This window comes from Penicillium mononematosum, assembly GCF_028829835.1.
Source record: "Penicillium mononematosum strain IBT 11891 chromosome Unknown utg000002l:1.0-8112719.0:1.0-8118358.0, whole genome shotgun sequence".
Classification (NCBI taxonomy): domain Eukaryota; kingdom Fungi; phylum Ascomycota; class Eurotiomycetes; order Eurotiales; family Aspergillaceae; genus Penicillium; species Penicillium mononematosum.
The window spans coordinates 6886946-6909149 of NW_026643272.1; the positions used below are offsets into that span (position 1 = coordinate 6886946).

At 49.6% G+C, this 22204-nt stretch overlaps 10 protein-coding genes across 10 annotated transcripts; 3 read left to right on the forward strand and 7 right to left on the reverse strand.

Moving 5' to 3' along the window:
- Positions 1 to 24: 24 nt before the first annotated feature.
- Positions 25 to 1355, forward strand: N7519_004406 (uncharacterized protein; the record flags this gene model as incomplete). Its single annotated transcript, XM_057291182.1, has 4 exons — positions 25 to 71; positions 132 to 180; positions 231 to 870; positions 928 to 1355. Coding segments are annotated over 4 exons (1164 nt in total), but the record flags the coding sequence as incomplete, so codon positions are not given.
- A 1922-nt stretch (positions 1356 to 3277) lies between these two features.
- skn7 (uncharacterized protein) lies at positions 3278 to 5509 on the reverse strand (the record flags this gene model as incomplete). The annotated part of the gene is made up of 7 exons (XM_057291183.1): positions 3278 to 3792; positions 3844 to 4033; positions 4086 to 4970; positions 5024 to 5167; positions 5238 to 5310; positions 5368 to 5384; positions 5453 to 5509. The coding sequence occupies 7 exons, from the start codon at positions 5507 to 5509 to the stop codon at positions 3278 to 3280; spliced, it is 1881 nt and encodes a 626-aa protein (XP_057152385.1).
- A 1778-nt stretch (positions 5510 to 7287) lies between these two features.
- N7519_004408 (peroxiredoxin family protein) lies at positions 7288 to 8086 on the forward strand (the record flags this gene model as incomplete). The annotated part of the gene is made up of 5 exons (XM_057291184.1): positions 7288 to 7492; positions 7557 to 7656; positions 7722 to 7767; positions 7840 to 8005; positions 8058 to 8086. 5 exons carry the CDS (start codon positions 7288 to 7290, stop codon positions 8084 to 8086), a joined length of 546 nt encoding a protein of 181 aa, XP_057152386.1.
- Positions 8087 to 8425: 339 nt separating this feature from the next.
- N7519_004409 (uncharacterized protein) lies at positions 8426 to 8949 on the reverse strand (the record flags this gene model as incomplete). Its single annotated transcript, XM_057291185.1, has 2 exons — positions 8426 to 8598; positions 8727 to 8949. The coding sequence occupies 2 exons, from the start codon at positions 8947 to 8949 to the stop codon at positions 8426 to 8428; spliced, it is 396 nt and encodes a 131-aa protein (XP_057152387.1).
- Positions 8950 to 9023: 74 nt separating this feature from the next.
- N7519_004410 (Nif3-like dinuclear metal center hexameric protein) lies at positions 9024 to 10494 on the forward strand (the record flags this gene model as incomplete). The annotated part of the gene is made up of 4 exons (XM_057291186.1): positions 9024 to 9259; positions 9330 to 9373; positions 9453 to 9578; positions 9644 to 10494. The coding sequence occupies 4 exons, from the start codon at positions 9024 to 9026 to the stop codon at positions 10492 to 10494; spliced, it is 1257 nt and encodes a 418-aa protein (XP_057152388.1).
- Positions 10495 to 11099: 605 nt separating this feature from the next.
- Positions 11100 to 13129, reverse strand: N7519_004411 (epsin; the record flags this gene model as incomplete). The annotated part of the gene is made up of 5 exons (XM_057291187.1): positions 11100 to 11697; positions 11799 to 12477; positions 12536 to 12756; positions 12813 to 12882; positions 13057 to 13129. 5 exons carry the CDS (start codon positions 13127 to 13129, stop codon positions 11100 to 11102), a joined length of 1641 nt encoding a protein of 546 aa, XP_057152389.1.
- A 900-nt stretch (positions 13130 to 14029) lies between these two features.
- On the reverse strand, positions 14030 to 14700 carry N7519_004412 (uncharacterized protein; the record flags this gene model as incomplete). Its single annotated transcript, XM_057291188.1, has 4 exons — positions 14030 to 14132; positions 14236 to 14346; positions 14454 to 14605; positions 14686 to 14700. 4 exons carry the CDS (start codon positions 14698 to 14700, stop codon positions 14030 to 14032), a joined length of 381 nt encoding a protein of 126 aa, XP_057152390.1.
- Positions 14701 to 15287: 587 nt separating this feature from the next.
- N7519_004413 (ADP-ribosylglycohydrolase family protein) lies at positions 15288 to 16357 on the reverse strand (the record flags this gene model as incomplete). Its single annotated transcript, XM_057291189.1, has 3 exons — positions 15288 to 15670; positions 15726 to 16156; positions 16206 to 16357. 3 exons carry the CDS (start codon positions 16355 to 16357, stop codon positions 15288 to 15290), a joined length of 966 nt encoding a protein of 321 aa, XP_057152391.1.
- Positions 16358 to 16816: 459 nt separating this feature from the next.
- Positions 16817 to 17758, reverse strand: N7519_004414 (isoflavone reductase family protein; the record flags this gene model as incomplete). The annotated part of the gene is made up of 1 exon (XM_057291190.1): positions 16817 to 17758. One exon carries the CDS (start codon positions 17756 to 17758, stop codon positions 16817 to 16819), a length of 942 nt encoding a protein of 313 aa, XP_057152392.1.
- A 1941-nt stretch (positions 17759 to 19699) lies between these two features.
- Positions 19700 to 21471, reverse strand: trpE (anthranilate synthase TRP2; the record flags this gene model as incomplete). The annotated part of the gene is made up of 4 exons (XM_057291191.1): positions 19700 to 21006; positions 21066 to 21145; positions 21223 to 21371; positions 21460 to 21471. The coding sequence occupies 4 exons, from the start codon at positions 21469 to 21471 to the stop codon at positions 19700 to 19702; spliced, it is 1548 nt and encodes a 515-aa protein (XP_057152393.1).
- Between the last annotated feature and the right edge of the window lie 733 nt (positions 21472 to 22204).

The following is a 22204-nucleotide window of genomic DNA, read 5'->3' on the forward strand; positions in this document are numbered from 1 at the left end:
CCTTGCTGATATCAAAAATTACAGACGAGGAAGCTCTCCCAAATAGCCGCCAATGGCGGCCCGCTGGATTTGTACGTGAAGCTGTCATGCCAAGATCCCCATAGGCTTCTGAGGCTAACGCACTGATATAGAGAGAGATGGAACGGCATGGCTGGGCCTCTGATTGAGCGACTGGAACATGTGCGCTATACTCGATGCCCCTGACCGACTTATCTGACCAGTAGCTCCAGATCGTTTACAATGTATTCCCCATGCCTCAAGTGCGCCCTGAACCCATCGGCCAGCCTTCGTTTCCCAATCATTCTTCTCAGGCAAATTCCATCCCGCCCGAAAGCAGCAACAAGGAAAACACCTCCCCCGCCGACATCCAGACTTCACCCCAGGCAGCGCGAACTGGCTCTCCCCCGTCGAGTGAGCGAGTGCCAGACTCACAGCCCCAGCCATCTAGTACGAGCACGGATGACCGGCTTCCGCCCCCGCTTGCATTTCTTCTGAGCGCCATCCGCTCGTCGATTAAATCGTTCTTCGAGGATAAACCTCCACACACCATTCAGAGACTCGCAGAGCTGGTCCTCTACCCGACCAAGCACTATAGGACATTACCCGCATACCTACGTGCTGTCGATCGCGTTGTCTCAGTGACAAGCTCCGCCGATATTTTCCCATTCCAAACGCCGGCTGTGACGAATGTTCAAACGAACGGGCTGCTTCCTGGCAACGGCAGCGGGGTATATATGGCCCCGGAGTTTGCCCAGGGTCTTGGGAGCGATGAATCTCTAGGCGGCGCACTACTTACTCCGATCCCGTGGTTAACTAATGCCTCGTTCGAAGGCGATGATACCAATGGAGATGCAGGCATGCTAGTTGAGGGTACTTTTATCCATTATTACCGAGCCACTGGTTTCCTGTTCACTAACATTTCCCCAGGTACTGAACCTTTACCTACACAGCCTGAGGAGCCGGTCAACACAACCCTAGTAACCACTGAAGCCGGTGAAAAGGTTGCCTCCACCTCACCAGAGCCATCTGACGAAGTCCCTCATGCCCGTGGTCCAATCGTCCTCGGCGTGGAAGACATGGGTCTGCAAGACGGCAAAGGCGTCGAGATGCGTCTTGCCGCGGACGGTGCCGCTGAGGTCCCGGTTGCAGCCGCTACCACTACTACACAAGCAACAGAACAGAAGGCTGAACCAACTGGTGACAATGACGGTGACATTGTCCTTGCGGACACCAAACCGAAAGAAGGGGAAGAAACTAAGAACGAAGGTGCTTCTACAGAGCCCCAAGCAGGCAACGCAGAGTCTGAACCTACTGGTGATTCATCCCAAGCGCCGGACGCCGAGAAGAAAGCATAAGCGATTTATTGGGTTTTCAATATGGATTGTTCTTTTCCTCTTCTGATTTTCTCGGTTGGTTTTATCCTGGATTCTAGCATCATGAGTAACGACCTACAAGATTATATCAATCAATTTTCAGTGAAAGGCTTTTGCAATGTCTACAGTCCTCTATCAATAGCACAAGCTTGGTAGTTCCATTCATTTGGGATAGAACTATAGACTGACGAGGTGACGCTGTCTGTCGTATTCCTTGCCAAACCTTTCGTCTATTGATCTGCGCCTCCCTGTACAAACCTAGTATCTCTTTATGTTGTAGGTGTGTAACTCACATTCTCTATAAGCCAAGAAGTCCACTTCCTTTTTGCCATGAGATCAAGTCCATAGTCATGTCCTCGCCATCATGCTGTGCATAACGCAAAATGCAGGATAATTATACCTGCGCCTCCTGAACAGAGTCTCTACAGCCTTGTGCTTTCATGCATGTCATGGCCTACGACTATTGCAAAAAGCCCTGATTTGCCGCAGGTGGACACCAATGGAACATCACGTATCCATCCTATCCTTCTCACCGCTATAACATGATTATAGGTTTGTTGTATAAAAGATGGCGTGAGATAAGGCTGACCGGGATGACCTCGGGAAGTATCGACTCGGTGCTGTCGATTAGGGCAAGCACGATCATCCGCATCTGATGATCACGATGAACTCCTACCTCTCCCGTGATACCTAGGTATTGTTGTGTAGCACTTGCTGGTGTACTTTCCAGTCAAGAATGGTCCCACGATAACCAACTAAAGTGCCCAGGTGGCATTCAGATCCGTTATCGGCGGTTTTCTCACAGATCTCGTGTCCGAAACTTACATCACAGGCATCATGGTGTTTGCCACCTGGGCAGAAAATTTGTGTAGGGTGGAACCTCGAAACAGTGGGAATCACTTCAGATGTGTCCAAGAGCAATGGATTTTACCTCTCACCCAGGACTCATCATCAGGATGTGCATCGACTAAATCGGGAGAAAGAATCATGTTGATCATTGGCTAGGAGGAAAGACTTCAAAGGCTACTCCAGTCCTTTATCGTATAATGGTTACAAACGAAATGTAGGTAGAAAGTGTGCCCAGGTATATCAGAAAGTGAACGTGAATGTAATGTATGTTGTATAGGAACAGGCAATGCAAACCAAACAAACAAATTAAGCAGCAAACGTGGCGCCACAAAGATCCAAAGAGGCCCAGAACTCCTCGCAAGGTCTGGGCCCTCCTGGACCTTGGAAGGAGTTGAACTATTTTAAACATTTAAATATTTAGACGTTTGGAATTCGGTCTAGACCTTCCTTTGTTTCTACCCCTGCAGTTCCCGTGAAAATTGGAGATGCAGATACTTGTGCAGGTGGGATGTGGGGATACCAGGTATCTAGTATATACTAGTGCTTCAGTTCAATTACTATACAGTCCGGGTAGTCTATTGCTAGGCATCCTTAGAAATAGGGTTATTAGGAAATACTAGTAGCCTTCAGATGTTCCATAATATATTCATATACGCAGCCCTTACAAGACGAGCCCTGGAACGATGGACCCAATAATTCCCCCTGGACATAGGCACATAGAATGGAGAGAAATAAAATAATATGTTTGTAAATATGTACCTGGCGAAACAACCTCTCCGGTGAATGCATGAACCCACGGGGGATAGAGCTGAGGGATATAGCTGACGTATATAAAATCGCACACAGTTCGCCACCCAAATTAAATCAAACCCAACGCCAGAACCTGTAAAAGGTGGGGAGACAACTGCGGCGATTCAAGACGTCCGCGAAGAGTAGCAAAATGTACGATTTGGAATTTCGAAGTCGAACCTCGTTATAGACAAGTGGAATCGTGAGTCAATGGACAGGCGGAAAGGTGAGTAAAAATGAAGGGATAAATGGTCAGGGTTTCGTTTTTAGCCAGGTCGGCCAGCTTGCACGGCAAGCATGGGTTGGGGTTGAGAGTACATGCGCTGTCGTTTCGGCATGTTGGGGTTATCGGCACCGCCCATTTCGGAGATTTGACGGCGATGCGGGGGACGTATAGGAGCGCCCGCGGTTGGGACTCCTACTGGTGGTGCTGGGTACTGGACGCCATTCTGGTCAACAGTGTAGGCGGCCGGTTGAGCGGTAACATATGGCCCTTGAACTGCTGGCATGTTCGGTGCAACAGCCTGCATATTTTGGAACTGGCCGGGCGATTGCCAGTTGTTCATTGATCCAGCGGGCGATTGGCCTGGAGAGCTGTCTTCTTTAATTGACTGGTTTGCTGAACTTTGAGTTGCAGCGGCCATGGTCACAGCGGCTGCGGAAGGCCGGACTGGCTCCATTCCTGGGTTCTGTGGCGAAATCTTGAGATGATCCAAATGTCTCTCAAGCATATCGAGAAGACTTTTGCGGGTGAATGGCTTTGGAAGAACATCATCCATTCCTGGAACGGGTTAGTGGAAGACCTTGATTCAATTTTTGAGGTTTTTCTTACCATGTTGGAAATAGAGCTGGATGTCGTCGCTTCGGATGTTCGAGGTCATGGCGATGATCGGGGTGCGATCAAATTGGCGAATCAAATGGCACGCGGATACACCGTCCAAATTGGGCATAATGATGTCCATCAGAATGAGGTCGTATTTTGAGCCACCTTGGATTTTGTTCACAGCCTCCAAACCGTCAAACTATTGAGAATATTAGCTTGTGCTAGTCAATGGGACAACACTGATGACGTACCGCTGTATCAATAACACACGAGAAAGAGTAGAGGAATTTGCCACCAATCTGCCGACAAGTGGCATCGTCCTCAACCAAGAGGATCTGTGGGCTGCGCACCCACCCAGGATCCACATTCGTGCTCTTCTTCCGGTTGTCGGGGAACTGCCGACGAGCATCCGAGGTATCAATCTCCTGCTTGGCGGGCATTGGGTACGGAACATTGTTGATATGCTCGCTATACATGGGATCGATGCCGTTTGTGGCCCCCACGGGATACACCACTTGCTCCAGATCGCCGGCCATCTTGGGGTAAACGAGTGCAGGGTTTGGTGGTGCAGCTGTCGCGGGGCGGAGCGAACCATTTCGCGCATTCGGGTCCAAGGTGGGAGTTGAAACGACGGCCTTTTGAGGATCGTTCATCGAGTCGACACCGTTCATATTGAATTGCAGTTCGGCGTTCATGTCATTCAGGAGCTTCGAGGCTTGCTGGAGGGGCGAGGAGGGTTCATCATCCACCGCACCAACCTGGGAAGGGCTCATTGTTGTTCCGGTTGCTTGGAAAGGCACGGCCTTGCTATCTCGGCGCTGGCGCGCATCCACCGACAGCAAGTAGGTCATCACCTGGTGAATGACATTCTCGTGGTTCAAAACCGTCTTCTGCACTCGCATCACTTCCTGTAACATGAGCTGATGATCCACTGTGAGCCGGGCATATTGGTCTGATAGTTGTTGGATCTGCTGCTGTTGCGCCACAATCTGCTGGTTAAGAAGATCGATTTGTTGTGTGGGTACGGAGTCATCACTGGTTTGGGTTTGTTTTCGTGGCGCGGGTGCCTTTCTTCGAATGTTGTCGAGCGATTCTTTGCTGTTTGCGCGGAACTCGGGGTGTTTGAATTCCCATGCCTGTGATTTGTGTGAGACCTCCAATTTAACCTTCGACTGGGAGAGGTGCCTACATTTTGTCCGTATGGTGACTGGCCATTCTCTTCATTGTTTTGTCGAACCTTGTGGAAGTCGTATTTGTTCAGTTGGCGCACAAAACTGGCAAAGTTGCTATGCTTAAAGTGCTTCGGTAGGATGGTCTTGGTGAATTTCTCACACTGTTGGGATTCGAGTTAGCCGAGCACAAAGAGACCGAATCTGTTTCGCACAAATCCACGGGCGCATTACCTCCAATACCACAAAGGAATCCCCTTCATCACCCCAGCGTACGATTGACGCATAGGTTGGGTCCTCCAGCATTCTAGAAACATTAGATTAAAGGCCAGGGAGATTTGAGATTTGAAGAGCAAAGACTCACTTATACAACTTGCGTACCTATTCATATTGTTAGTAAAGATGTATAACAACAATATCGAGTCCGTATGTAGGAAGGGATCACTCACAAAATCACTGGAGTTCCCAGCGGGGGCGGGATTGGAAGAGGTCTGGCCACCGTCCATGCTGGGCTAGACGGGTCGCGACCGGTCGAACAGGATCTGGCTGATTCCCAACGGATAAAAAAGATTGCAAATATAACGGGCTTTCGTTTTTTTGATCCTGGAAAAGAAAGAAAAGGGGAGAAGACCAGACCTTTTTCATGGAGGGTGGGAAGAAGGAAAAAAAATGAATTGGGGGTTTAGCGGTAGAGCCAAGTACCAAAGTTACGGAGGGTACTGGCTGGTACAAGGACTCTCAGGTTGTGTCCAGATGTCCCAGGTAGTGTCTTCCCAGGTTACTTTTGGTTATTTTTATATATACGATTACATGTTCATATATATGTATTTATATATATATATGTTTATATGTATATTTAATACTTGATCCTATTCACATTTCTTAATGCAAGGAGTATCTTGAATATCCTAACAATCACGAGGGGCAAAATTCCAGTATGTCACACACACAATATAGAGAGAGGTACTAGCCAAGTATCGTATACAAACTTCCTTAGAAAACACGAAAGAGAAACTTCATAACCAGATCTTATTCGCTATTAAAAAAGAGATGCAGGACAGACAGACATGGAGGGGATCGTGTCAGTGCGCAGAGGGGGAGCATGCATTCCCCCTCAATGACCTGATGAAAATGGTGAGACATTGAATTAGTGTAGAGTGGATTCAGAAGAGATAGAGATAGCAAAGAGAGGTCAAGTCTTTCAAGTCTTTTCAAGTCTTTGTACAAAATAACGGGGATAAGCAGTATATGCTCCACTGAAAACGCTTTTTAATAAGTTTTATATAACATTGAGTGATCAGCCCTGCCATTCTCTGCGTGTCTCAGTTCTCCTATAGCATGTGCTCGGGGTTTGAACAGGTTGCTTTTCATGAACCTATTAATCGGACTTACCCACTTTTACCGTGACCGGATATTAAGTAAAAGATACCGACTCCGTATAGAATAATGGCATCATGATATTTTATGATATTTTATGATCCAAGAATAGCCTATAAATCCAAGTCATTCAAGAGTTACCTATTAACGCTGTTAACACTCTGTGAACTGGTTCATCAGGGTCTCAAAGCCACCGAAGTTAGTTCGGATAGTGCTCAAAATGCCCAACACGAGTCTCCACTGTAGCACACCGTCGTTATGATAAAAGCACACAGGTCACTCATATCATCTAAGCTCTGCCAGTCAAGTCCATTGTTCTTCAAACAGTGTTAACGCCGAACTTCATGTTGAACTAGAAGATGACTGCAGCCTTCAGCAGGGGGTTGATGATCCACCTTGTGAACTGTGTGAACCGTGTGACGGAGCAAGGATCCACTGCGTCATGGAGGAATAGGATGTGACTTGATATCATCCGATTCGAAGATGGCTGGTCTGCCCTGTTCTTAAAAAGAGAACATTTATTATTGACACCTCATATAGGTTGCTTCGTACCTGCGGTATAGCCTCCGCAGGTCGCACTGGTATCCACAGGCCGAGAGTGACTTTCTGTGCCAATCAACGATGATGTGCATGAAATAAGGTCAATGTATGGATAGATGAAAATAAAGCAAATAGTATCAATATAAAAGGTACGGAGTACATACAGAGTACAACATATGTACGGAGTAAATAGTGAGGTGTAAACAGAGTGCCTAAAAATAATAGCACGCAACGGCCATGACGAAATCTCCCAAGCTCGACATACCGCCCTAGCTCTTCCCCATTCTTTCACAACAACGTACGGAATACACCTTTTACCACTCTCCCTTTGATTCAATTAACCCAATCCCATCACCAAATTAAAACCATGTTCGCCCGCCGTATCGCAACCAACATCCCCCGCGTTCGCGCGCAAGCCTCCCTCTTCCACAGCACCGCGCCCGCGTTCGTGCAAAAGGGCGACGCCATCCCCAACCTCGACGTCCTGGTCGAGAACTCCCCTGGCAACAAGGTCAATTTGGCCAAGGAGATCAAGAACAAGGCTGTCATCATTGGCACTCCCGCTGCCTTCAGTACGTGAATCCATCCTACATCGATAGAAAACAAAAACTCCTGCTGGGACTGACATTCTTCAAGGCCCTGCGTGCTCAAGCACCCACGTTCCCGGCTTCATTAACCACCCCAAGCTCAAGGAGGCTGGTCAGGCTTTCGTCATCTCTGTCAATGACCCCTTCGTGTAAGTATCAATGTCGAGTTAAGCGTGGGAGTGTTGGAACATTTGTTGACAAAGCTATCATATAGGACCAAGGCTTGGGCTGATTCCCTCGATCCCTCCGGCAAGAGCGGTGTAAGTTTTCTTTTCTTTCTTTTCTGTTGTATTTTGATACCAGCGACAGAGCTGATATTGTATTTTGAACAGATCCGCTTCCTGGGTGACCCCTCCGGCGAGTTCACCAAGGCGCTCGACCTCAGCTTCGAAAGCAGCGCCATCTTCGGCAATGACCGCAGCAAGCGCTACGTGCTCCTCGTCGAGGATGGAAAGGTCAAGGAGGCTTTCGTCGAGCCTGACAACACCGGTCTGGATGGTATGTCTCTCTTCTGTCAAGCACATTGTTCTATGCTAACATCATTTCAAAGTTTCCGCTGCCGAGAAGGTGCTCGGTTAAAGTCATCCCTAGATAGAGCTCTAAACTCCTTGCAAATAGTAGAAGAAAAATATATACCATGCACAGGATTTATTTCTGGTCCCTGCTGAACGGCACGTCGTAGCGCAGGATTTTAGTGTACAATATTCCATCCTTTCCAACCCGGCCAACGCCTGAGAAATCGATGCCAAAATTAAATAGGCAAGCATATAGTTGAATCAAGCAATTAGAAATCAATGGCCGATTCTTCGTTCCTAAACCAAGTCTAAACCCTCAACCTTTGGTGTGGTCCAGCTTCTTCCAAATATCTCTCTGGAAGGCCATAGTTCATCATAACCCCGCCTCTTGTGGAGAGATGAATTACTGCTGCAGAGCCTGCCACTGCTCGGGGGTATAGCACTTGGGTGTCCAAGCATGAATAGCAGCGATCTCGGCCTTGAGCGCGGAGTTGACGAGCCGGTGTCGAGCAAGCATAGTCTTGCTCTCGAATTGAGGGGAAACAATTACAGCCTGGAAAGCCTGTCCGCACCCGCCTATATTAACCCGAAAAGACAGACCGTCAGCGAGGGATCAACAAGGGTAAAGAAAAAGAGAATGCTTCGACGTCATAGCGCCATTCCCATGCCCATTCCCATTTTCAATTTCAATGTCAATTCCATACCAGATAGATCCTCCACCTCCACATGCTGCGCCTGCAGCACCTCAGTCAACTTGTTCTTCAGCGAGTCCGCGGTGATACCAGATGTGTCGGCCATGGCGGCGTTGATGGCGGCGTGGGAGCGCGCGGTGAGGGAAAATGAAGCCCGCTGGATATTATTGTGAGGGCGGAGGAGATAGCGGCAGCTTCTGCTCAGGACGGTAAGAGAGGAAGTGCGGGAGAACATCAAGTATGGTCTGAAACGGAAAGGGAGAAAAGACAAGAGGAGATAGAGTGCCAAACCCGAGGTTATCGCGAAGTATGGGAGTTGCTCTCATTACAAATTCAGAGCCTCCGGTCGGCTGTGGCTGGTGCGTGCACGTGTGTGGCTCATTATCATTTTCCGTTGCTGTTCTCCAGTGCTATCTTCAAGGTGAACGACTCTCTATGAATTTTCTGCGCGCTGCTACACGTCGATACTCTGTCATGTCTGCGTCGATGATATCTTCGGAATGCTCGCCATTCACTAATGCTGTGGTGAGCTCCATGAGAAAGCTGTATTTCACCCCCCACTTATTCACAAGCTCCCCGCATTGTATGGAGCTTCGTTTAACCTCGTATATGCAGTTACCCGGAGGCATTGGCAGACAAGAGCTTCGATAATACAGGATGTAAGATTCTTCGTTTTACTTTTCTTTTCGAAATATCCTTCAATTGGCTGTTGCAATGTACTGACTCGTTCAATTGTAGTGCTCCTCGAAGCTCCTTTCGACAAATCCCGGATACAGAAGAACTCGGTCCTCCTCACAATTGACCTGACCACAGCCGTTGCCGACGAGGCCATTAAAAACCGCAACTCGGTCATCGTCGCATACCGTAAGTCTCACCCAAGGAGTCAGTATACTTGCAATTGGACCCAAAAACCCAACACAATCATACAGACCCAATCATCTTCCGCGGCCTGAAATCCCTCACCTTCGCCGACACCCAACAACGATCCCTCCTCCGCCTCGCCCAACATGGAATCAGCGTCTACTCCCCCCACACAGCAGTCGACACCGTCCCCGGCGGCATGGCCGACTGGCTCTGCGACGTAGTGACAGGGAACATCAACCCCGCACAAACCCCCAAATCCACCCTCAAATCCTGCAACTCGAGCATGTACTCCGCCCCAACCTACCCAGACTCCCCAATCCCCACCGTCCAAGCCCAAACCTCCGGACCAGCGCACACCAGGTCCACAATCCACCCATCCCCACCAGCCTCAATCCCCGAAGGGTTCGAGTCAGCGGGTGCCGGCCGGCTGGTGACATTCGCCGAAAACCAGCCCCTCACTACCCTGATCGACAACATCGCTCGTGGAATCGGACTGCCGGGCGGTATCCCCATCGCCGTCCCGCAGGGAAAATCCGTTGATGAGATCTCTATCCGTACGGTGGGCATGTGTCCCGGCTCGGGATCGGGTGTGCTACTCAAGGGTGATGGGGAGCTGCCTGGTCTCCTGTTGACGGGTGAGATGAGTCACCATGAGGCTTTGGCTGCTACGGAGCGTGGGTCTGTTGTTATTTCGCTTTCGCATACTAACTCAGAGCGTGGGTATCTGCGTTCGGTTATGCAGCCCAAATTGCTGGATGAGGTTACGAAGCAGTGGGAGCAAAGTGCCAGCCTAGAGACTGGGAATGACGAGATTGGTGCTATCCGGAACCTTGCCAAGGATCAGGGCGCTGTCGAGGTTTCTGTTAGTGAGGCTGATCGTGATCCTTATGGTATTATGATTTGGCGTGGTAACTAGGTTCGCTCTTCTGTGTTGCTTTGGTTTTGGTCTTGCACTTGACATCTAACAATACTACGAGAAGAGAGGCGCAAAACATAGTCATTTTTAGAGACGTCATGAAAACCTTGATCACAGACACTGGAGTATCTCAGCTAGTATCAATCAATTTGACTACCTGCAACCATACTTGGGCTAGAACTATGCAGTATGAGGGAGTCTGGTAATATGTCAACAAGTGGTTTGAAATGAGAAGGATATCCTAATGGGCAGACAATGGCGGAAGCAAAGAAAAGTGTCGGGGAGAATACAAGACGGGATGAGGGACCCAGGTCAAACATCCAAATGTAGGCTATAGAGGACATGAAGGAAAAGAAAGCTTGAGTTTAGCCTTCCTTCACAGCTCCAACCCACAATTCTTGGATGCAGGAAGATTGTGGCGAGTATCGGGTAAAGATAGGGAGAGAAATGAAGGGAAACAAGAACAATGAGACCGGGTAAAAACCGACGACCAAGCCCCGAGTGATTGAACGAGAAACAGAAAAAATGAGATAGATGGTATCCGCGTGAGTGGCCTTAGCGAAGTTGGGAAGAAATCAATAAAGAAGAGCTCCATGGAACAGTGACTACAGATCAATCAGGCTACCGCCGCCAGGCTGCTGCTGCTGCCGGCCTCCCCAAGGGTTGTTATTAGCAGGTTGTTGCTGCTGCTGCACATAGCCGGTCTGCTGCGGCATGCCTGTGAATTGTTGATTGAAGAATGGGTTTCCGGTAGGCGTAGCGTGTAGGCGGTCCAAACCCTGACCAGCAGAATTGACAAATGTGCCAGGTGCTGTGTGCTGTGCGGGGATTCGGAGATCTCCAACGTTGCCGAAGGTATCCTGGCCTTCGCCAGACCCGAGAAGGGCGTTGAGACGAGCATGATGAGGGTCCTGTGGCGGGGTACTCTTGGGTGGCTGTGGGGCTTGGAAGCCGGCGATCGGGTTGGGCTGAGTGGGTTGGGTGAACTGCGAGCTTTGGCCATACTGCGCATTGTTCTGGGCAAACTGATTCGTTGCACGGTCCTCCGACAAGGAATTAAGTGTCGGCGGGCCTGTTTGTGCAGGTTTGTTGAACTGTGTTTGAGTACGCTGAGCAAAGGGATTGTTTGATCCTGTCGGCATGGGCTTGAGGGCATCTGCGGGCTGCAGTTGCTGGGATGGGTTCCCGGCCCAAGGGTTATTGCTTCCTGCGGTCTGATAGTTCTCTTGGGGCTGCTGCTGCTGCTGCTGCTGCTGCTGCTGCTGTTGCTGCTGCTGTTGCTGCTGTTGCGAGAAGATATCCACCCGTAAGGGTTGTTAGGATTGAATGCGGTGTGCTGGGGTTGAAGAGCGGCCTGCGGTTGCAAAAGGTTGTTTTGTTGCTGGCCGTAAGGGTTCTGATCAAAGGCCGAGGGCTGCGCCTGATAGCCGTTGGCGTAAGGGTTATTCATGCCGGTGGGCTGGTTCTGGAATCCTGTCGGCTGCGCATACTGGTTGTTCAAGTAACCAGTTGTCATAGGCTGCTGCGGGTTGATCGGGTTGCCGAACCAGTCCACAGCACCTTGCTGTTGGTAGCCCTGGTTGTAGCCGGTTGGCTGGACTTGAGCCGGGGTGTCGTCGAAGAGAGATTGGGCGTTGCTCTCTTCTAATTCGCGCTTTCGGAGGTCCTCCTCTTCCCTGCTAAGCTTGATGGCCTTGGCAAGATCCTCGTCATCCTGAGTTGCCATTGTCTCCTTGGCACGTCGTCTGCGCTCCTCCTCGGCTTCGGCCTTGCTGGCTTCAATGGCTAAGCGGTATTCGGTGTCGGAGTCGTCGTCCCCGTTGCGTCGGCGTCGGTCTCTGCGCGGCGGTTCCATGCTGGAGCTTCCGTAGCCTTCATCGAGTCCGCTCACGCGAGTCTTCCAGAGTTTGCGATCTGACCGTTCACCGCGCAAGCGATCTTCATCCAGTACCAACGCAGTCAATTCCTTTGCTGCGACGCGAACTACAGAACACCAACCTGTCAATTTTGCGACCCCTCTGAATTTCAAGAGACAACTTACCGTTCTGGCCAACATCCCTTCCTTCCTCATCCACATATGTGAACTCGCGCAAAGTCTTGATAATATAGACATTTTTCCGGGCCCACGTTACCACCAACTCCGAGCCTTCGTGGAGACAGTAGTCCAAGACCTTCAGTGACTTCAGCACGTGGCGCCAGTTCTTGCCCTTATCGTTGAGTCGCTTGTCAAGCATGTCCATGATCTCGTAGAACTCGTTTGGACTATTGTGTAAATGGTATTAGCGGTGCCCACGCGGTTGTTCACAGACACAACTCACCTCCCGAAAGTCATGGCGGCAATCTCGGACATGTCGGTGCCCGTAGGGCCCCAAGGGTCATTACTAGTGGCTTTAAAAGTAAGTTAGCAACATGGTTCACAATGTATGTGGGGTGCATGGGCGCAATGCAGCAAGCCACCCCGGGAAAAGACAGGGGGAGCAAGCCGTGGCAACGGCAGTTCTGCACATGCGGCGGCGACTCGATGGTCGCCCGGAAGTTTGATATAGTGGAATCGACTCATACCATTTCGGACCTTAACCTGCACTGAGGAATATCCTTTTGTGACGTTCTTCACGCTCCGCACGACTTTGGACATGGTGGCGGTGAGGCGACGGTCGCTGTTTTAAGGTAAAGGGAACGGATCGTAGTCGGGTGGAAACCGATGCGAAGGATTATTGTAGAAGAGTAGTAGACTGCCAAGCACATACAGCCCTCTTTCTCCGTGTCGCGGCCTAAGATGGTCAAACGTGTGACTATTCTGAAAGGTACAGGCAGATTGGTCTAAAAGAGGTTAAAAGGATTGAGGGTCAGATTGCCTGAAAAGGAAATATTGGCAAACAATAGTCGACAGTCAACGGATGAAAGGTGAAAAGTGAAAGAGAGGAGAGGGGATGGGCTCGAACGGGGGGGAATGAGAGGGCTTGGCAGTGACGAAGCAGATTGGGAACTTATACACCCTGGCACTGTTTAAGATCTACTCCGTACACTTGGAACCTTTCAGCCTAGAAGATTTTTCAATTCCATTTATTATCAGACATAGAACAAATAACAGCTCCAAGATCCCTTAAATGTCCTGACATGTCCTGACATGTCCAGTCCTAGCCGGAGGTCCGGTCTAATCGTGATCTTACTTTTTCTCCTTTTTGCCCCTTCTATATATAGCCCATGATAATCAATTCACTATTCGACTTCTACATATTCATCTTCTTTGACATATACTATCAGAGCCAATTCCAATTCTTGCAGGGTCTATCAGAAATAGGAAATAAAAATGACATGGCATGTTTTCCGCCACATGTGGCGGTTTTAGGCTGTGTCAGGACCTTGGTCGTGGTCAGGCAACAGTCGATTGGACTGCAGGTCCAAGATCTCCTATGTATATACAATGGCCGGCTGGCTATATACAATGAGGGCCAGCACTCCCTTCCCAACCGTATTGATATCATAATTTAAAAAATCCCACCCACCCAACCAGTTTCATAATTATACCTCAAGTTCAACGCCCCCCCCCCCCAGTGCCGCCCCCAGTGGCCCCCCCAGTGGGCCCCCTACCGCTCGCGCCGCCGCCGCCCGCATTGTCATCGAACGCGTGGGCCCGGCTATACCAAAGAATCAATGGTCAGTATGTCGTTAGCATAGATCCTGCCAAGTGACATACCGTTCCATGCGGAATTGTGCCCACCAGGAAACGAACAATCCTACCTCTGCCTTACAAGCAGGTACAGGAGGGCAACACCATCCACTTCCAGGGCAAGCAACGGGCCCTTCTCAGTGGCGACGTGGAGGAGCTCCACGAGGACGGAGTCATCCTTGCTGCGGGGGTGGATTGGCACTGGGACCAAAAGAACGTGTCAGAAAGAGGCCAAAAAAGAGGCCAAAGGAGAGACTTGAACAGACGCTTGAAGAGAGTTCAAACTTACAGGCAGAGGAAACGCTGCTCGACCCAAAATAGCATATCAAGCCCGACCATAGACTTCTCGTCGATGATGAGGTATCGGATACCGAGGAAGATCTCCTGAAAGGCCTTGAAAGTGTCACTAGTGAAGGCAACGTCCTCTTCGGTAAGCTTGAGCTGTCGGATGTTTCAGTGAGCTCGAAGGAGAGAACCCGGTGGCCTTCACCGCAATGCGGTAGTATTGGAAACGGAAAAACGATTAGAACAGTCATTTTTACGATATGTAGTTATGCTTGAAAAATGATGAGAAACGTGAAGTTCTTCGTGGGCTACGAGATTGCTTTGTAGACTACAGGGGAAGCAATGGCTTGTAGGGAAGGTACGAGCCTGCGATATGATATAAGAGCTTAATCGGGTAGGTACATCCATCAAAGGTAGAGCAATACCTAGGTAGGTAGTATAGTGGGCAAGATGTAACAATATCCATAGATCGAAACCACCTCTCTTTATAGAAGCCTATCATTTGCAATCTGTCCATAGCTTGGTGGTGCATCAATCATATCAAACGGGCTCTCGTAGCTATCACCAACAAGCCCCCATAGTGCGACTCGTGTGATCCGGTGCCTAGCAAGCGCTTATTTCTTCGCGATGCTGTTCTTTTAGTAATCTCTTATCTTCTTTAGAGTCTAGCAGCCTCCTCAACCTTGAAGATAATTAGACTTCCACTATCCCGAGAAGACTTAATGTGTATACGGACGTTTGTTTACACGTACTTTTGGCTACCTATGTAGGTATTGGTATGGTAGAACAACCTTGGAATTATGATGTTCATTCCAGTAGTGCAATCTCAAGTCCCAACTCAAGCTATCCCATCAGACAGAGCACCAGCAATACTCCCAATAAACCCTTTATTCTGCATCCCATCCACCCATTCACCGGGTATAGCGTCAAACCCATAGAATGAGCCCGCAAGACCTCCATAAACAGCCCCAGCAGTATCCGAGTCACCACCCAGATTGACGACTGCCAATGCCCCATCCTTCCAGGTGTCATACTTGAAGAATGCCCACAGAGCACATTCCAGCGTATCAACAACCCACCCACTACTCTTCATATCGCTAGGCTCTTTTGCCTTCCAGTCACTGATTGTCCTGTATCTGTACAGCGACAAGCGCTCTTTCAGAGCAGAATGAGTAAACGGGAACACGGAGAGCGCGTGGAAGAGTTGCTTCTTCGTCTCGCCTATAAACCCGTCAGTGGACAAATCTTGAAAGAAACCATAATAAAAAACACCAACCATTCATAACCTTGCACACCAACTCCGTATACGCTTCACAGGCTTCCACACACGCGAGCGAAGGATGAGTGATCTGGCCGTGTGTTCTGGCAATCTCCCTCGCTAATCCAGGATCACGCCAGTAAACCAGTCCAATCGGGACGATCCTCATCAAGCTCCCGTTCCCAGAATACTCTTCGTACTCCAATCTACCATTGACCATCACCTGAGCAAGTTCGAAATCGCCCTTCTCTATGCCGTATTTCTCCCACTGTCCCAGGGAGATGCGAGTGGAACGTCCTACGTCCCACGAGTGGTTGACAGTGCTGAAATAGCCGTTTCTTAGCCACTCGACAAAGTATTGAATTGATAGCGTGTGGTTGTATTGCATGTTGGACTTGTTGAACGAGCATGCCAAGGCTAATGTCATAGATCCGTCGTCGGAGTAGGATCTGTTCAGGTTAGTCGCATGTACTTCCCACATATGAGGTGAAAACTGACCCGGCTGGTTGATCGAAGGGCGCGACCTTTCTTAAGCATGTGATCGGCTTGAAGGTTCCTGGGTCTTTGAATTGTACGGGGCCACCGAGTGCGTCGGCTACGCAGACCCCCCAGATGGCGGCTTGGGCGCGAGATTTCAATGATGGAGACATGTTGTGCCGTTGGTGGCTTTTGCTCTGTTTTTGTTTCGAGGGGATTTCGTCTTATTTGAAGATGTCGGAAGATGTCGTCGGAAGTGACTCAAAGAGGGAAGAACCTTGGAAAGTCGGAAACTTTCAAATATTGAGTCATCAGGGCGCAGCACCAGCTGAGGAACTAAAAGCCCCTATGTGAGAGAGAACCTTAAATGTGACACTGCTAGCGCCGAGGTCAATACGAGCCTTGGGATGATTTGTATGGGGTACGAACTAAGCCTCACTAGGCGTTTCCACAGCCTCGCCGACTCACCTCTGAGAGCTGTTGCCTGGACACTAAGCTCTAAGGTTGTGGCTGAATATGATCCACCAGGGCTGAAAGCGTATGTTTTTAGACGAATGAAGCAGCCTATGCCTGTGTCCAGGTGTGATCCAGTGGCTTATACCCGAAAGAAGTATATGTATGTAAATAAAAATCTACTTACGACAAGGCCCGACAACATCTTTCCCAGGCTTCCCACTAGTTTCCTCTGCCAAATCCTCTACAGTCTTCCATCTCCACAGCTGCTGACCAGGATTAACAATCTCATTATCGTTCCCAAGAAAAGCAGCAGTATGAGTAATACCCCCATCACCCATCAAGAACCATACATAAGATTCCGGCCGCGAGGAAGTCCCAGCAGTATTCCCCTTCTTATATTTCTCATGCGGAAGACAGTCAATATCAATACGTCCCGCACCAGCAGACTCCATAATCCCCGCGATCTCCGCAACCGAGCGCGAATCACCACCAACATGAACAACATCAGGAATCTTCTCAGCGGGTAGAGTCGCCAGCGAAGTAACCGTCCTACCAACATCGCCAACCGAGGTAAAAGACACCGGCGTGCGGAACGATCCAACACTAGTATACTTCCCGTTCTGAGTGTCAAGACCGAACCCCGGCCCCATGTCCTCTAGAACTAGGCCGCTGAATACGCGGCAGATCTTCGTGTGCGGGACGACTCGCTGCACGTTCGCGAAGTGTTTCTTCTTCTGTTGCCACTCCGAGTGGGCGAAGTCGTGGGCGTAGTGGTCGACGCCGAATTCGGAGGGGAAGTAGACTCGGATGTTGGTTCCGGGGAGGGCGTCTGCGAGCTTTGTTCCAAAGTCGTGGCCTGCGGGTCCGATTGTGCTTACGAGGATTTGTATGTCTTGCAGGGCTTCTTCGAGGTTGTTCTCGTTGTAGCGGCGTGTTGAGAGTTTTACGCCGGCTTGGGACGAGGAGGGTTGGAAGAGACATGACTCGTTTCTTGAGAGGAGGATTATCTCGGAGAATTTGTCTTGGAAGGTGGAGGAGAGGAAGGCCGTTGTGACGTGCTTGCCTAGATGGCCGGTGGCTCCGGCGATGGCGACGACTGGTCGTGTTATTGATGCCATCTATGTGATCACTCTAAAAGATGAGATTATTCGGAATGGAAGGATAGTGAAGGGATTGGGTGAGTATCAGATTTGTATCTACATATCTCACTTTGCCATGACGATTATCTTCTTTGCGTCATTGGCACCGACAAGGGTCCGAACCAAGCTCTGGTTGGCCCACGGTTGTATATATCTTCGAGGTTCTATGTTCTGCAACATAGAAGTACTTGAACAGCTCATGTTTGATCTACCTCCTATATATGGACTGTGTCTGTTAGGGGCGCTGGGGAGTCGAGGAGTTGTGGTTGAAACTAGTATGTATCAGAATGAGATGGGCATAAATTATGTGAAGTTTCATGATACCTAGGTATTCTACTCGTATCACACAAGAATAGTCGGCCGCTTGTGTGCGACTGTAACCTTCTTAATCTTCTTGGTGATTTTCTCAGGTAGCCTTCTCCAATACTCTTTTTATATGTCTTTTAGGTGGTCTTTTAGGTGGTCTTTCTAGATATATATGTTTTTCCCTTTTCAAGGTTTGTCGGACAGACAGCAAGAAAGGGCCAAAAAAGGCTTCATTTGTGAAATGAACTTTAGTAAGTATAGCCTTTGACCTCGGGATAAACCCGAAATCATCATGCATTGGTGTTTGGATGGTAGCAAATGAAAGAACGATCAATTCAAACCTTGTGTTGTACCAAGATAACGAAGGTGTTAATAACCACGGATAATGATACAGTGATGCACGAAGAGGCACGGATCGTAGCCACAGCCGATACAGCAGAACAGGTATCAAAGATGTAGCAGACTGATCCGGGATAATTCTCGAGGGTCGCATGATCGGCCAAGCATTCCAGGATCATGAGAGTGCCTAGAGTAGACATAAATTCGCAGTGTATTAGGACCAGCAAATTCATCGGCGTGATTGATGAAGTGCCCAAGGAGAGCCAGATGTGGATTCGTGTTTGAATTGACTGGACTGGACTAAGGGGAGTCACACGTTTCCCACTGAAGGGCATCTTCGGAAGGAGCGACTCGGGCAAGGTCATGGCCCCGGGGAAGCCATCTAGTTATGCGATTGAGCACTTCGAGCACTTGGAGAGAAGAGAGTCTGGAATGAAAGGTCAAACGAACCTTGGAACTTCCCGAGGTTCACAGTAAGCCCTGGTTGGCTGACAATTGTATAGGGCGAGGGTTATAGTGCTGTAACATTGCACTCTATGAAAAGACGAAAAATCCAGGTTGAAAAAGTAAAGGGGAAGTGATCAGGATCTTAGAGGTAATTGACCGTACATTAGTACCAGGTCCTTAGCTCATTGAAGCCGCTGCGGTGCATGAGCATCAATGAGCCGAATATCAAGATCTTGATTCACATAATGCTCGGTGTTGTCTGAATTAAGGACGAGGAGGAGACAGAGGAGACAGAGGAGAGAGGGGAGAGAGGGAAGAGAGGGGAGAGAGGGAAGAGAGGGGAGGAGAGAGCACAGAGAGAGCAGAGAGAGTACAGGGGGGGAGAACCTCTTCAAACAAACAATCTAACTTGGGTTCTATAACACTCTTCGATATCATCCCCATATTACAATATACATCGACGTCTCGACTGATGACAGTCTTGAATCTACTATATTGTGCAGTATAGGAGAGTTTCCACGGCTCATGTTTGATCTACTTCCCATATGGAGTGTCAGTTGGGAGCACAACCTTGGAACGTACATGGGGACTTCGCAATTGACATGTTGCGTAGTCGTTGAAACCAGATATCAGAATGCGATGGACATAAATTGTGTATAATTTCATGATATTCTACCGAAATCCAACGTTAGAGAGCGTGTGACCTTCAGAATGCTGTTCGTCACCACATCAAAAACACCATATCCCATTGTGTAACCATCGGGGGCCGACGCTCCTGCTAAAAACGAAACATAATGTGCTTGTGTTTTATCCCAAAATCCAAGTCTATTACTTCTCCATGCTCAGGTATTTCGCCTCGGCGCCCTTGATACAAGCAATGTTGGCACCAAGCTTGTTGATCGTCTCAATGTACTCATCATAGGGGTCCGAGTCGAAGACAATACCACCACCAGCCTGGAGGTACGCCACGCCGTCCTTGAGCATCATAGTGCGCAGCGCAATGCATGTATCCATCGCACCGGGCATTTCAGCAGAGCCATCTGCGTTGGCGCTGTTATATCCAAAGTATCCAACAGCACCAGCGTAGACGCCGCGCTTTTCGCCCTCCAGCTCGGCGATAAGCTGCATGGCGCGCACCTTGGGTGCACCGGAGACTGTGCCGGCTGGGAAGATAGACCGGAATGCATCGAAGCGGGTCTTGTCGGGCCGCAGCTCTCCGGAGACTTGGGAGACCAGGTGCTGGACGTGTGAGAACTTCTCCACGACCATCAGTCGGTCGACCTGTGTTGTCGTGGGGTCGCAGACCCGGTTCACGTCGTTGCGGGCAAGATCGACCAGCATGACGTGCTCGGCGCGGTCCTTGAGACTGCTGCGGAGCTCCTCGGAGAGGGCGGCGTCCTCCTCCGGGGTCTTGCCGCGCTTCACTGTGCCTGCGATGGGGTGGCTGATGATACGCCCCCGCTCTTCCTTTACCAGGAGCTCGGGGCTGGCGCCCACAAGCTGGAAGTCTTGGCAGTCGATATAGAACAAATAAGGAGAGGGATTGACGGTGCGAAGATGGCGGAAGAGGTTGAATGGGTGGAGAGAGGTGGGTCGTGATAGCCGCTGTGACGGCACGGTCTGGAAAATATCGCCCTTGGCGATGTGCTGCTTCAATCGGTTGACGTGACCTTCGTATCCTTCCTGTCCGATGTTGGATGTATACTCCTGGTTCGGAATGATCGGGCCCTGGGGAGGAAGCGGGGTGCGGTCCTGGAGCAGCTTCTCAATCGTCTTCTGGATGATGGACTGGCCCTTGAGGTATGAGGCCTCGATATCTGCATCCGCCGAGGGAATGGGAACGTAGGTGATGACCTTGACGACTTGGAAGAAATGATCGAATGCAACGATGGTGTCGTAAAGCATAAAGAACGATTCGGGCACTCCGAGGACATCCTTCATCGGCCGCGCCGTCTTGGGCTCAAAATATCTAACACAGTCGTATCCAACATATCCGATCGCTCCGGCAGTCAAGGGCGGAAGGACTAATTCAGGTACTGTCGCGACGCGAAACTGAGAAAGCTCATCCTCAAGGTATGGGAGGGGATCTGCTGCTGGGCCATGGCCTTCGCCAGTCTTGATGACTTTTCTGGGGTCTGTATGGGAGGAAGTGGTAAGCGATGGAATCGGACCAAAGACTCCCGGTATCACCCACCTGCACCAACAAAGCTGTATCGCCCAATGGTCTCCGTGGTAGCAGCACTTTCAAACAAGAATGACAACCGTGAGCTATCCCTGCGAGTCAGCAATCTTGTCCAGTATCCCATGCCCCCCGCCTTATCGCCATTGTTGGAAAGAACCCAATGACTCACTTCTCTGCGATTTTCAAGTATGCCAATGTCGGGGTTAAGAGGTCGGCAGCGATCGATGCCGTGACAGGAAGTAGGTTGGGAGGGAAGGCGGAGTTCCTCGACTTGGAGATCACTTCTCGCGCCGTCTCGAGGGACGGGATGGTGACGGCCTGAGTCATTGGTCAATAAGTGCAAACACAATCTCGGGCGTCGAAGGGTGGAGAAATACAGCAGCAAGCAAGACAGTTGTGTACTTACAGGAGTTGCCATTTGTTATAAGTGCCCGGTATTAACGAAGGATAGTAAAGAGAAAGGATTGAGTTGGCGCGGGAAAATGATTCACACTGTCCACGGGTGGGTATGCTGACGGCGGGCCCCAGTTTGCTGATGTGAAACTTGAAAAGTTAACACAACAATGATATGAATTGTAGGCTTAATATTTTACGCCTCCTTATGGATGGCTTTCCTGAAATGAAAACCTTAGAACCTTGAAAAAGCTTACACGTCTCACATGTGTGCTCAGATGCCCTCCAGCGCGTGACTATACGCATTCCGAAGCGGACTAGCGTCGAGGGGTCTATCGATTATCGATAGAGGCCTATCTCCGGAGGTCGCGACTATGGATGTACCTATAATGGACAGGGCTTCCTTTGAAAATTGGGGGTATTTGCTTGATTATCAGACACTAAAAGTGAGTTTTAGAGATCACAGATCCCACCTGAGATGGGTTAGGGTAAAAAAAAGGCAAAAAAATCCACCGTCGCCAGTCCATGTCATTCGCCGTGCCCACCAAACCTGTCCCAAGCAATGCATGGCATTATGCATTTTCTAAAGAAAAATGTATGTTCATAGAAGACAAAAAGGAAAAAAGGAAAAAACCGGGAAAACCATAAAGGGTGATATGTCTTCGAGGGAAAGAGATTGAGAAGGCTTTTCAAGCGGGATTGTCGGATTAGTTCAAGCAGGGCATGAGTCGTGAGTGTTCATGTGGCTGTTTCAAACC